Source organism: Copadichromis virginalis, linkage group LG20 (genome assembly GCF_057382275.1).
Source record: "Copadichromis virginalis isolate Kocher_CV1m ecotype Utaka linkage group LG20, C_Virginalis_male_GT1.1, whole genome shotgun sequence".
Classification (NCBI taxonomy): domain Eukaryota; kingdom Metazoa; phylum Chordata; class Actinopteri; order Cichliformes; family Cichlidae; genus Copadichromis; species Copadichromis virginalis.
Window position 1 is genome coordinate 6875355 of NC_140637.1, and position 15335 is coordinate 6890689.

Here is a 15335-nt window from a genome sequence, read left to right on the forward strand (position 1 = left end):
GAATAAGAAAAAAAGAAAACTTGATGGAACTCGGCAGGACTGAACGGTGCCTTTCCTCCCCACATGCCTTGGGGAAAACATTGGTGTTATTTTAAAAATCGCACTGTTAAAGATTAATGTGGGCCTTGAGGAGTGTGTCATCGTTCCTTAACGACAGGGCCGAGGCGCCGAATAAAGCCAACACTGTTCTGTCCCTCAGCCCAAGGACAGATAAGTTTCCTCTCGCTCCTGCTTTCCCTCGTCCTTTGTCCAGTGGCTCTCTCCCCCTAAATCATCTCCTGTAACTGCAAGGGCCAAAATGGGCAAAAACATTAATGACTGTTGGCTCCAAAATCTATTTCTTCTTTTGTCTTGGTCCCGGCTTTTTCTGTTATTTAAAATAGATGAACGAGTGGGTGCAGAATAGAATACATCCTGGCTTTGGGGATATAATAACAAAAAAAGAAGGTCAAGAAGCTATTTGCAAACATTTTCCAAGCTGATTGCTCTTGTTAGATGACTAATGGAAAGTCCCAGCTCTGAGTTGTGACTATGCAACTCCCCCAATAAAATCATCAGTCATCATCACATGGACAGGCCAGACAGTCAGACAGCTATAAACTAGGGTTCATAGACCAGAATGGCGCATCCTATCTGTACATATCGTACTAGGATGATCGTGCGGATGATGATGAAAAGCTCTACAAAAAAACAACAACTGTTTCACAGACATCGGTGAATAAAATGATAAGTGTGATAAGACCTGTGAGGTTTGATGGGTCTCATGTCTGAGGTGTGCAACTGGAACTTAGTGTCCCTTGCTGAAGGTTTGTGCTGATAACGGAAGTGCTCGATAAGCTGGGCAACATGAATCTTAGTGACAGAGATAGTCTCTCCTTCACTCTAATAGGGCTGTAAAAACTTGGCCTTATATGGCTTAGCTAATAAACTCATTTTTGATGAGCACGAAGGTCAGAGGAGTAGGTATTAATATTCACCTGCACAGAGGTGCATTTTCTCTTCAGCAGTCTGACTTAGGGGCTTATAATTGCTGGTATTGATCGAACAGTTTTTGGTTTATATTCAATAAGAGCAACTGAACTTTGGAATGACATGAGGTATCTGTCAGTTATTAAAATTTTACTTGGCAGCGTCTTGCACCACAAAGTCCACTCCTGTGCAGAGTTTTTTCCATTCAGCGCTGGGATAAGCAGTAGCATCGTATCATTGCTTTTGCAACATCATTACCCCACATTCTTTTGAAGTCTGATACCACGTGACACTTCAACTCATCTTGGGTTTTGATGGCAAAAACATCAGACAATGGCCTTTGTACAAGGGAGTGGAACCGCTACATTATCTCCAAACAGTTATATCTTATATCTTTGAGATGTCCACAAGGCCAAAACAACATGCCAGGCTGATGAAAGAGAAGCCAAAGATGTAACTGTATCACTGTCAAGCAGTGGTGGGCAGCATGTCTCACAACCTGCTTTTACCACCCATTACTTGTTTAACCCAGACAGACAAACTTTAGGTCAGCTGAGGGGGGAAAAAGGACAGCGGTGAATCATCTTACTACAATATTCTTGGACACTGCTGCTATAATTGAATTCATTAGCTTCATTAATCATAAGAGCTTGACATTTATTGTGGAGGTGATGGGTTAATCCTGTGGACTTAGAGACACTTCCTGAGGTGATAAATGTTGCTATCTCTCAGGAGCAAGGCTAAACAGAGTATGACTCCAGGAAGACAGAGAAGGAAAAAAAAGCCAGACAGAGCACAAGAGCCCCACAAAGGTGGCCATATAGCAAAAATCTGAGAGAGCAAATCGCTGAGTGCAGAAAAGTTGATGATTCTTTTCCACAACCCATTTAATCAGTCATATCTTGATGTTACCTTTGTGTTTTTAAAGTGCCACTGCTCTTCAGTTTGTTTTTCTTTTTCGTTATTTAGTAGACATAATTTTGTAGTCACCGTCTTCGTCATTTGGATCGTCGAGTGTGGTGATTTCTAAAATCCCCTGATAAAAAAAAAACTGCCCATGTAGTGAGTACAGAAAGACTATAGAGGCTTTTCAACCACTATTTAGAACATATGCAATTGCCAGATACTAAATTGCTGGTGAAATAAAAACATATGAAACTAAGAAAAGGATTTTGAGACCATTATTTGCACTTGGCAATCAAGTATGTTACCTTTTCTTTTTCTTTGTATAAGCCCTATGCTAAATTTCTGGCCACCATAGTAAAAGAAGTCATTTATAGCCAATATCTCCAGACAGTATCTTTTGGCAGTAGCAACTAGCTTAAGTGCTCTAGTCTTTATGTTTCCACCGTGTAAATAATCTGATTGGCCACCAAAAGAAATCACAAGGATAAACAACGTTCTAAGTTACAGTCCATTTGTTATACACAAATGCTTTTTGTGCTTTATCGTCACATCGTACTCAAAATAGCACAGATGCTAATAGCAGCCATTAAAACCATTAAGCTGCCATTATTATTGCTGGTATTTATATTGTGCACAAGCTTCAGTTAGGGATAATTGCGTTTGAATTTATTCGGTAAAAACTTACACACTTAAAAAAGCATTTTTTTAAATTCATTTTATGGATCTGTTTCTGTAAAAGAAAGGATATTCTTAACCAATGTGCAGCTTTTTCTTAGTCATTTCATTGTGTGTTTGTTGAAAAGTATATTAGCACAATAAAAACAAAGCCCTATACCATTTACTTTAGTCCTACTGATAACCTAAGACCTAAGTCTAAATGTCTTGGTAAACACAGAGGCCAGGACCACTACAAAATGACTACTCAGAGTAAAGACTGGCTCACAAATGTGTATACCCACACTAGATTGCACCGAAACTGCTGGAGGTGCTTGATAATTGATCTGGATTACTGTTAGTACTGTAATTATGTAGCCTAATGGTTCTAGTATGTGTATAATTTGTCACTGTTTGGTGCATCAGATCAAACATCATATTTCCAATGCTGGGCACAAACAAACACTCTCATACTCTTGAACAGGAAATTCATGTTCAAGCCTTGTTTGTTTATCTGCCAGAGAAATCTCAGCAGCAAGTTACTTGGCGTAGCTGTGGCCTTCTCGGGCATCATCATAATCATCGTGTGTAGGACTCGACCTTGGTATAAACTCATGAAACCCTTAAAAAAGCCCCTACTTGTCTTAAGCATTTTCAAGGGGATGCCTCACTAAAATACACAGCACATATGAAAGCCAATATACAGACTTGTAAAATACACTTTTTCAAGCAAAAACTTGCTCAAAATGTCTTTCTGTTTTCCTCATTTTCTCCTGTCTTGCACTTTGTTGAATATCTGTCCACATGTAGTCCCCTTGTTTGAGCAAGCCTATTCTTTACATACATATACTGGGTTTAAAGTAATGAAATGAAAAGCTACCAAACCCATGCTGTTTATGCTGAAATATGCTTATGTTGTAAATATTTAGCCTGACCCTGATAAACTATATGCAATTTACTCGCCAGTTGTCAGTCATCACATGACAATATCTCAGTGGTTGCTGTCCAGAAAAGCCTTGATGTGATGAGAGATCTCCCTGTCTGTGTTTCTGTGCCCTTTTCTACCTACTAAAAGGAATTCCTGGTTTGAATTAGGGATTCATCTTGGCACTCGACGGAGGGACAGACAGTGTGGTCTGATATACGTAAATATACAAATTCAGTTTGTAAGCTGAGCTGAATAGCAATATCAGATTTACGCCATGCATCGATGTAAACATTGAAATATGCACTCGATGTGTTTGCACTTTGCTCAGCTAAAATGAAAAGTATCTGTGGCATGACCTTTGATTGAATTTATATGCCCCAAGGTCAAGACTCTAAATCTTACCCCATAACCTTGTGCTTGCTAAGAGGCAATATGTGTCACAGAAAGAATGGGAGATCATAAGAAATAAAGCAATATGATTTTTCTTCCTGCTGCCACGTGTCGATAAACTGCAACCTTTATCAAAATGAATAGGGAAGACGCAATATATCATTATCTGAAAGGCATGTCACAGCAGCTGCCGATGCTGTGTAGGCAATCCTCTTAGGCCAAAAGGTAGGGTTATTTATTGGGTCTGAACCTTGCGGCTGTCACACCATCTGCTAGCAGAAGATCTATTGGCACGTCTTTATTCACTTATGATTATTACTGATCATCTGCCCAAATGACCTATCAATAAAGTGGAAGCCTAGCAGATAATTTATCTGTATGGTTCTGTCGATATAAGGTTCAGAATCAAAGGCCTTAAAAGGATAAGGGGTCTTGGACGTCAGATGATGAATGGTCGAACAAGGCGCCCATGAAAATATGGCCCTTTTAATAAATTTACAAAATCCAGCTCTCTTTCCTCCTCCCTCCACCTCCCTTTGCATTCCTTTTGCCCTCTTTTTCATGAAGTGAGCTTCTTTCCCAATTTCTGTTTGCTAAGTGCAAACCTCAATTTGAAACATCACTTTCCTACAAAGAAATGACTTCAAACTCTGCAATTGTATGAACGCAAATATTTGATCTGCTCAATCGTACTGAGTGTGGCATCTCGACTGCATGTCTAAGCAAGATCTGCGAATCATACAAGACACTGGAATGATGAGTCAAGCCTGTCCGGGGTCGGTGTAAACCTCTGCCAGTATATTTTCACTATGCCATTTTCTTCATAAATCACACAAAGACTCTCAGGACACACGGGGTCAACGCTTGTTCTGTAAATATCAGCCGCTTGTATTTGACAAGTAGCCGTGACTTTCCAGAGTCACACAATAGTTCTGAGTGTTTGCCTTCCAAATCTAACCTTTGTGCACTAATCTCTATCTCACCAACAGTTCTCAGTTCCGTCACAGGCCGCACCCTGACCCATCTGGGTGTAGGATTGGGTAACAGAGAGCTTTAACGCCATGCAATAAGTGTCTGATCTCCCTGATCCTTTTTTAGTTTTTACTTTTTTTCGTTTTTACTGATAAAGTGTGTAGTTTTCTCACATTAAGTTTAACAAAAAGTGTAAGTAACAATAGGTAATCAGTGGTTAATCTTTTATAGCGGCTAGAAAATGAAAGAACGGAGAAAGAGAGTGAAACTTTCCTATCAGCAGTGCCCCTGATGTTTGCCTTGGCCAAAGCACCTTAAGTCTTCCACTTATTAAAGGCATCATATTGTATCTGATGGACGCCCAGTTTCCTGGTATTTAGCAGTGTGAATTTCAGCCCTGTTTCCTCTTCTCCTTCCTTGGTCTTCAAACTTACCTACTTAATCTTTGTATGAAACCTCATTGTTGAGGTATGTTTTTAAGAAGTCATAGCCCTGGTCTTGTTTTAGGTCAACTGTCAAAGCCACTATCTCTGGGAAGTCCTGAAATAGCCACATTTTACCCCCTTTTAAAGAGCACGCCAGAGAAAGGACTTGGAACAACAAGCAGGCATTATCTGACTTGATGCTAAAAAGCAGACTCAGTCAGACAAGCATCCTTACTTAAGCAGTCTCTGGCAGGAAAGTGTAAAAGGTTCATTATCAGGGATTCCAAATGATAGCAAGAGACCACAGACAAAAAAAGCCCAAAAGGAGACTTTTTATCACTTCTTCTTTTGTTTTTTTCTTTTCTTTTCTTTTTTGGGGCAGTTGTGACATTTTATTGATTGTAGTGCTGCGAGCAAATGTGCAACTGTGTGGGAGTCAGAAGAGTTAGATACATTTGTAGAGATTGTGTTTGACATGATGGTTAGTTCTGATTTTAAAGGCTCCAACAACTTTTTTGTTCTTTTCTTTTTTCTTTCTTTCTTTTTTTAAATTTCTTGCTCAATGAAAAAAATATGTTTTCTCAACAGCATATTATTCAACTCAACCCACAGTGAAAGACCGCTTCCTCTCCATCTGTACGTCAAAAAGATCAATAACATAACCAGGGCATTGCCACCACAACGAAACTCTGTCAATGTGCCAAGAAGCTCCAAAAGATCCCAATAAATGCGTAGCAAAACTTTCAATTTGTGGATTTCTTGGTGTGGCACTTGCAGCCAATGGGTTGTCAGTCAGGACCCTGGTTCAAAAAACCCTGAGGTTTGTTTGCTGCTGGTTCTTTTTGGAAACTTGTGGCTTTGTGACATCCTCAGCCCTCCATTGGGCCGTGTTACTGTATTGCCTCATATTATCCAGGGTTGAGGAGAATTGTTTTTGGCAACAGAATGCTAACATTTTCCTACGATGCAAACCTCCAAGTGAGGCCCTCTTCTTCTGCTCACTCCAATGGATGAGCAAGCTTTGTGAGGTCCTTCTCTACCATGGGAACCATGGGTACTTTTCTGATATCATACCAGTGAATTTTGTGACTATGAGAATAGTGTATGTTTCATTCTTTAAAAGACTGACTGTACATGCAAAGCATACATATGTGCCTTTATGGGCTCTATAAAGAGACCCTGTTTGGGGTTGTTGTGCTGTTTTTTTAATAGAATGATTTTACTCTGTCATGTGTTTTAGACTGTGACAGAGCTTGTAAAAACAATAAAGCGGTCCACTCACTGAGGGTCATGTTTTCTTTTGTCCACTTGGTCGTCATGTTCTGTCAATACGAATGGTGCTAAGGTGGCGTTGAAAAACTCCTGACTCTGTCCAATAACAAAAGTTATGCTATGAAAAACTAATAATGGAAGGGTTTTCCCTCACAGCCAGGTCGAAAGCACACGCCACAGACACATAGTGTCACATGTACAAACACACACAGTTACGCATATTCCTAATGAGGGTCTGGACAGCTCTCGGTGGAAGGATTCTGCAGGTGGCTGCACTTTCATCAAGCCACGACTGGATTTGTTTATGTTTGAGGTCATATGGGCCAGAGAGAGACATTTGTGTGCCCAGACACACATTTTACACACTCTGTCTAATTACCCTCACTTCAGTGTTTTCTCTTTTCCATAAGACATATTGACATGTCAGCATTCAGCAGGCTAGATACAGAACAAATGGACAATTTTACCTCTCTCTGTGTGTAGTGGAAAATCTATCCCTCAACATAGGCCGGTCTGTATTTCGACCTGTCTCTTCAACCAAGAGTAAAGTCACTTTGAGGCAATGGTGACACGTGCAATAAATCATAGGTCTGCCAGTCAGTGGCCAATCACATTTTCCTTCCCTAATTAATAGCTTATTTATTTGTTTGGCAGAGTCCTGCTGCAAGGGTACAATATTCGTAGCGTGTGTTTGTCTGGTAAGTGTGTGAGGGTATTATGTGAGTCAGTGTGTACACACAACTTGCCAATGTTGAAAGAGCATCTCCACCTGTCTTTGTGAACTTTAGATCACAGAGTACCCTGTTAACCACTAATCTTTATATTTAACTTCCCCCAAAAAATGGGTCGCTTCACAATAGACAATCTACATTACAAATGCATAGAAATAAAATGCAAGGAAGCTTTATAATTAGTCGGCCATATTTCTGACAATGAGCTCAGTGTTTCTGGACTCAGAAGGGAGGTTTGGACGAAGGAGTGCCCACACAGTCCCGACCCCCAACCTAAAGCTGAAAGGCATTAAGGCATCAGTAAAACCACTCATGTCTGCTTGCATGTCTTCTAGAGTTTTAGGTTACTCTTGCACAATTTGATACACACACACACACTTGGCATGTAGCTGAGCAGAGCAGAGGGAAAGTCCAGAAATTGTCCTATAGCTGTTGAACGCCTGGTAGCATTTTAGATGACCCAGCCAAGCTGTTGGTTTTGTAAACTGTTGCAGCTGGTTTGGTGTATTACAAGAAATGGGACAGCACACTCCAAACTGCAGCCTCTCTCTCTTACACACTTTCTCTAGTTTACTGTCACTCTATTCCAATTTTTAAAGTTCACGAGCACTGCTTTTTTACCTCCCGGGCAGACGTAGAAATCGGATATCTTTCTTTCTAATAAATAGTCATGTTGAAATCATGTTAAAAAACTGACGAGGCCTGCTTTTGTTCCACAAAATTTTAAAAAATTGTCTGTTTATTTTGTGCCGGTTTGTGACCGCTTGTTCCTTTAAATCATGACGCTGGCATCTGTGGCTGCTTTTTTCATCAAGAATAAACTTTGTCGTGGTTTCTTTTTTTCATCCATATGTCCCTGTAATTTACTAAACCGAAATAATGAACATAAAATTTGATATACAAGAAATGCTTTATAATAAAAGAAAATTTAAAAAAACGCACAAAATTGGAGGATCAACAAAGTTTGTTCATTTTTCACAAACTTATGCTAGCATGCCTGTGACACAAGTTACCAAATCAGCAGGGACACTTATATTTTCATCTAGCAGCACAGTTTCTATGTGCACATTTTTAAAACAAGGGAGCTACAGTTACAAGTGAAAAATCTTCAATTTGATAGCATGTTTACTGTTGCTTTGTTTGGAGTGGATTTCACAGGAACAGGATGCGTCTGTAAAGGTTTAGATGATGTGTACAGTAAGTAGGTTGAAAACACTTTTGTAAGTGTCTGTGGTGTAATTACTACCATTTGGTGAGGCTTAGAAGCACATCCCTAGACAGCTTAATGTAGAAAACCATCGATTAAGGTACATCCGTGTGCATATGGGCCATCTGGTTCACTGTTTAGCAAGGGGGAGGGAGGGAAGAAGAAGAAAGAGTCAACTTTTCTGCTCTACTATGTACTAAAGTTCCTTTTTTTTCAATCTTAACTAAAGAATAAACAGTTGGAGAAACTCACAAGCTCTTTTTTTCCCTGAGGTTCAAGCAAGTGGGCATAACCTAAATCTCATGCACATAATTCATAATAACTTCCTGTGAATTACAGCGTTGTATTGAAAGGTGCATAAAAGACATCGCTGTGAGCCAGAATTTGAAGAATAGCTCCACAGTCTACATGGAGATTCCACAGCAGATAAATATCTCTTTTCCCATCACGGTGGGCCGCATTGGTTAAGGAAATACAAACTTTAATATGTCAGCTCTAATATAAGGGCAGCCAGTCTTGTCACAACGCCCAAACAACATGCATACTGTTAAAGGGCAGATGGGGAGGATAGTGAGCAGGAAAAGGAAGGTTCAGATATGCTTTAAGTCTGCACTTGGGGAAGTTTTATAGGCCTAATTTGACCTAAACTCAGTAAAGTACTATGCTGATCCTCAACTCCACCCCAAACTGCTCTGAAAACAGTCTGCATTTCTTCTTTGATCCTCATTTACCATCAATGGGCTTCAGAGAGGGAGAGAAAAAGACAGGCAAACTTAGAGAGACTCTGGGTTACCATTCTATGTGAAATGCCCTCTCACTGCAGCAGAGTAGCCCGATCTCTTCATCATTCCCCCACTTCCTTCATTTCCTCTAGCAGACACTGGGAGCATTCTACCACCCATCTGCCCCCAGTAAATATTGCTTGAAGGCTTAATTATACACACACACACTGACACACATACACACACACATAGATATTCTCAGTGAAATTTCCTGCAATGCTGAAGCGGAGAATTAACGTCAAATACGGGGTATTCATTCATCAGAATGTGTGCAGTGTTATGTTTGCTTCTGTGTGTGTTTTTGTGACCTCTTAGTCCATTATTATATCCCTCTGGTCACATTTGTAGCCCAGAGGGTGTATGTGTGTGATGAACTGCGAACACCCCGTGCTTTTGTCATCAAGCACCGACGGTCAAACCTTATTTGAAGTGCTGGAATTGATGTTTTCTTTTAATGCTTTGACAAATGTATTTGACTCTCAATCAAAATCAAAACTTGTCTGGCACACTGAAAAGATATGTATATTATATATGTTTTTGTGTTTGCTTTGCAGATGATGAATGACCATGAGGATGACTCCCCTGATAGCTGCATCAAAAAGGTAGGATAGTTATAAATCGTTATACTGCTGTGCAACCCGGATCACTCCCTGAATAACTGTTTTGCTGGTTTTTACCAATTAATCAAAACTATCAGATTTCTTGGAGGATGAAGTAATAAACTGGCATTTTGTAGCAGTCACAGAAAAGTGGGTCTTCTATTCCACATTTGACTGTGTTTGTGGGATCTAAAAAAAATCACTGGCCTCTGTGTGAGGTCATGTGAGCTTATATTTTATTGCAAGAACCTCCACTAGCAATTTTTTTAAAGCATGTTGCCCATCAGTAATGTCCGTCTATGTAGTGCACTGCAACTGCATTCATTGGCTAGCGTTTAAGTGCCTAAAGCCTTTATTATCACTGAAGACTGAACAACAGTGATCTGCATTCTAAGAAACCCTCTCTTCACTCAGATAAAAAAGACTGACGCGCACACACACAGACACACACACAAACACACTATGACCGATACGTCTCATTGACCAGTCAGTGACCACTTTATGAGGTGATAAATTTATTGAAGAGGCTGGGCAGTTTGATTTTATGACCAGTGTCACTAGGTCAACAAAGAACAGCAAGAGAGTTCATGTCCATCTAATGGTCCATGAAAGAACAATGGCTTCTGGAGAGGGCACGCTCTTTCTGAGAAATACTAAAGCCATTGCAGGCATAGCCAACTCAAGTCAGTGACCGAGTAGTCGGAATCAGTTATTGAAAAACCAACAGCAGTAAGTTATATTGTTTAGCAATATATATTTACAGTATCCCACCAAAACAAGCAAAACCCACTGAGAGCTGAATTTTTTTTTGCCTTTAGATTGCTTGAACTTGTGTTATAGTAGCTCTCAGATCTTTGAGATGGCATTGCTGCAACATTTATTATATTTTTACCTTTGTGTTATCTTACATGACAAAATGGTCAAATATGAGTAGGCTGCTTTTTTAATATAAAAATCTGACTACCTTTGAATAAGTAATTGTGGAAGAGGACTGAACATCTGCATGGCAAAATTTACTTCAAGTCTTTTTAGTGCAGTTTATAATTATGGCTCTTAGAAAAGAAATATGAAATAAGTGTACTCATTTGCATTTCAGGTCAAGGGTCCTGTTGCTGTGGCATCTATAAACAGGCAGGCATGTAAATCACTGACTGCTTGGTTGATTTGAAATCCTACATTAGTCAATGAGCTTATTTTAAGAGTTGACCGCAAGTGGTTTGGGCTGTTCCGTCTTCCCCACATGTTCGTACAATGTGGAAAAACCTACTTGGTTTTATAAACTACCAACCACCTTCCACATAAGAGTGACCCATGCACTCCAGTCAGCATTCAGCAGGCACACACACACTCACATGCTTAGGCGTTTGCATACATGCAGTGATAGGAGCATAGAGTTTTAATGTGTATACACTGAGGCTCACACAGATGACAGAACACAGGCTTACAACATGCCTACCTATGGTTAATAAAAAAAGACCAACAGACACACGCACAAAAACACACTGGCCACATCTCATTATGCAGTGTGTGAGTTGCGGTGGGCCCTCATCGGGCGGTGGCAGACCACATGCCTGTTATGAATATGAATGAAATTATGCATGAGCCATTCCTTATGACATGACTCATTCATCTGCATGCAGTCACACACAAACAGAGGGCACGCACGCATGCACGCACACACAAACACCAGCTTCTTTTGCCTCTACTGTGTCATTACCATTGCTATGCTTGATTAAGGCAGAATTTTAATTTAGTCGTAACTTGTGAATAAACTAGTTCATTGCAGAGAAATGTGTTTGCATAACTGCGGGTTATTAGTTCTCATTTGTTACACTGCGCCACATTCCAGCGAACAGAGTTGTAGTTATGTATATCTATCTATCTATCTATCTATCTATCTATCTATCTATCTATCTATCTATCTATCTATCTATCTATCTATCTATCTATCTATATGTATATATATGTATATGTTATATATAGTAATGCATATCTACATACTGCCACTGTGTGTATTATTGCGTTACCGTTAACAATTTCAGATTATTTTGTATTGGCAGGTTACCAGCCCCTGCACAAAATGGGCAGAAGTGTATGACTTAAAGAATAAGATGAGAATATGACTCACTTTTGGTTCTTTGGATCGTGTAATTTTATGGTAATTTTGCATAGTAATATATGACTTTCTTTTTTGTAGAAAACTATGCAGCAAATAAAAATTAGATTAACAAAATAAATGAAATTTCAAGAAAAATAAAAGCACAAATAGATCAGAAAAGAAAAAATCTAAATCAGCACACGCTCTCTCACATTGCAAGAGATTTAATAGTAACCCTACTGTAATCTTATATAGAAATATAAATTAAGTTTGTCCTTTCCTTGTGCTAACATTCCAGTTAAATTTCATATTAATGTGTCAGTCTCAAAGATGAGTAAAGGCTAGAGGGAGGCACCATTAGAGCCAGGGATAAGGCAGGGGATAAAATAGAAGCAAAGATAATACTGCAGCTTCTTTCTTCCACTTACTAAAAGCTGCTCAGTGCTGACCTTATAGCTGTGTGTGTGTGTGTGTGTGTGTGTGTGTGTGTCTGTGAGTGTCGATGTTTGTATGTATGACGTTTTTTACTGGCTTCCATGCATGCATCTTTACACCACAGACACACACGGCAAATAAAAAGGTCTGTTATCTGAATCCCTCCTTTGCTTACTCTCTCCATCTTCTTCCATTCATTTTATCCATCTCTTTTTCTCGACACATAGGATGGTGTTGTTGTAGCTATAGATTGCTATCAGGGGCTATTGGTGATAGGATCAGGGATTGTTTGGCTTGGTCTGGTCTGGCTATACAAAACAGGACTATCTCTCTGTTTAGCTGTCTAGGCCCTGCTTATGTATATTCCCTTTCACACACACTCATACACTTAAGTGTATGTGTGTGTGTGTGTGTGTGTGTGGACATTAATAGGGTATTGGAGGACTTGTGTTTCTTTTTGGATTTCTTGGATTTAAGGGTGGTAGTTAGATACGGAGCAGGGGGAAAGACCACAGTCTGTGCAGTGTGTGCGTGTTCGTCTGTCTGTGGGTCTCTGTGTGTGTTAATCCTCATCTTCAGAAGAGCGCTGCTGTCCACACCGACGTGTGTAAACACTCCAGCAGATCAGATGGCAGATAATGACTTCCAGATAGACACCCTCCATTCAACCAGCAGAGAAAATCAATGAGCACTGATTGCTTTTTTCCCAAGACGATCATCTCCCCCGAAGGGCTACTATCTATCTATCTCTCTTTCTATCTCTCTTTCTCTCTCAATTTCTCTGTCTCTCTCGCCAAGACCCATTCATTCACCTCTCAGTACCACTGAGATTGAATCAATTCACACTGCTTTTCACAGGGGATTTTCTGTGAAACGATACAGGGAAATATCTGTTTAAGACGATCTCTTAAATCTGTTACTCTCCTTGTCGCTCTTCCTCTCTTTTTTGTCTGACAATAGGTGGGCACAGTCACCTAATGTATCAATATTGCATTGATGCATTCCTCATAGTGAAACATGTCTTCATTCTGTGCTCGGCAGGGACCCTCATATATACTTTTATTCACACTTAAGCACCAGACTTTATTTAATCTGCAGGGTAAATGCAGTTTGCAAATTGGAATATGACATGGGTTGACATGAACTTTGACCTAGTAGGTTTTTCCCATTCCATGTTGAAAGCCTAGGGAGCCAAATGGGGATCAGCTGCAGCTCTGAGTCTATGGGTGTGTGTGCACACACACTGAGTATCTTTTTTTTCTTCTCCATATCAAGCTGGGGAATTGAGTCTCTAAATACACAAGCTAAATGACCCTAAATGTATGAGGGCTATTATGTGGACAGAGGGAGGCTCATGGGTCACAGAAGTGATCCAGCGCTTCGGGCCATGGTTTACCCTCGTCCAACAGCCTCACACTCCCCCATGCCTCCGCCTGCTTAAATAGGCTCATGATTGATTGATAATTATGATAATTTGTTTGAAATGATTATCTGGATATTATAATCACTGCCACCCCAGTGTGCCACGGGGGCAAGTCATTTTTCATAATGCTGAACGTCACAAATACCCCCTGGTTTCAGGGGAAGGCTCTGTGCATGTGTGCTTCAAACACAAACACACGCATCAGCACAAAGCGTAGTGCAGGTCTAAAGTTGGATTGTACAAAACATCTCTGTTACACTCAGAGGATGTGAGGTATGCATACACTAATGGAGAGCTAAAATGAATAACTGCATGTCTTTTTTTGGGATAATTCAGTAATTTTAAGTAAATCACATGTCATCAATTCATGAATATGAATTTGTGTTGCTTTTCTGTGAAATGTTGTAATTTTTTGTGGGCTGAGAGAAAAACTTCTATATAGATAGATAGATAGTCACTCACTTATGCTTGAACTTTGTAATTATCAAAAAATATATAAACCTTTCCAGGATCAGGAAGTTCCCAAACATCTTCTTGTCATTCTCAGGCAGTGTGCAAACACAGCACAGCTCCAATCATCCCGTCTTCCTTGTCATCTAAAGGAAAGAAAAGGGAGGAGTGTGTAAGCATGCGTGTGTGTGTGTTAGGTGTTCGGGGGGCTGCAGGAATAATATTTGTGGTTTTTGCTTCGCCCCGAGATGACTTAATGATGATATGGGTCTCTTTCTTCTGCTGGGCAGGGTTACGTTTTAATGGGGCCTGAGTGACATGTTTTCACTTGGCTCCGTGCCCCCCACCCCCTCACCCACCAGCACCACCACCACCACCACATCACCACTGTCATCCCCTTCCCCCCTTTAAAATATACACCACAAAATGCTGCACTGTGTCTGGTCCAATGAGAGGAAGAAAGTGTTCTGAAACCAGGAGATAATCAACTCTGAGCTCGTAGATAGTTTGTGTAGAGGTTATGGAAAGATGAGACAGAAAGACAGACAGGCAGATAAGCAGAGAAATCATGTATGTGAGCAAATGCTGCAAGAAGATCTTCTAGCTCATAACCTTTGCCTCCTGATATTGTACTGTGTATAAAAGTAAAAGGTTGATAAGTACATTATCTGTCTATCAAATGCCCAAAATGCACACTCAGCTCAGTCTCTACAAACGGAGCTGTTTAATGATGGTTTATGAGTTACGTAGCAATAATGCTGCAGGAGCAGTTTAAGATGCTTCGGGTGAAGCTAAAAATGTCTTAGAAGCATAAGAATTTAGTCCCAGAGATAGAATTTTTTATAAATTTTTCTTTTGGGGGGGGGGGGGGGGGGGGGGGGGCATTTACTAAATATGTCTGGAGTCACTGGTGACAGTAGAAAATTCATTTGTCCAGACTTTGTTAGCCAATAGTGTTGATTTGTGGAGGGTCACATGCTCCAGACAAAGTCAGGGTTGTTGGAAAAGAGGTGGGGAGTAGGAGGAGAGGTGAAGACAGAAAGAAATGGTCTTTCTCTTTCTCTGCCTGTCTTGTCTGTGGGAACTGTCCCAAC

The 15335-nt window shown here is 40.2% G+C and overlaps 1 protein-coding gene across 3 annotated transcripts in view; it reads left to right on the forward strand.

The window, feature by feature from the left end:
- Positions 1-15335, forward strand: part of prdm16 (PR domain containing 16) — a 171944-nt gene that overhangs the window by 81981 nt on the left and 74628 nt on the right. For all 3 annotated transcript variants that reach the window (XM_085442775.1, XM_085442776.1, XM_085442777.1), the window contains exon 3: positions 9791-9838. In XM_085442775.1, coding sequence (XP_085298901.1) covers positions 9791-9838 — 48 coding nt within the window. The remainder of the gene's footprint in view (positions 1-9790; positions 9839-15335) is intronic.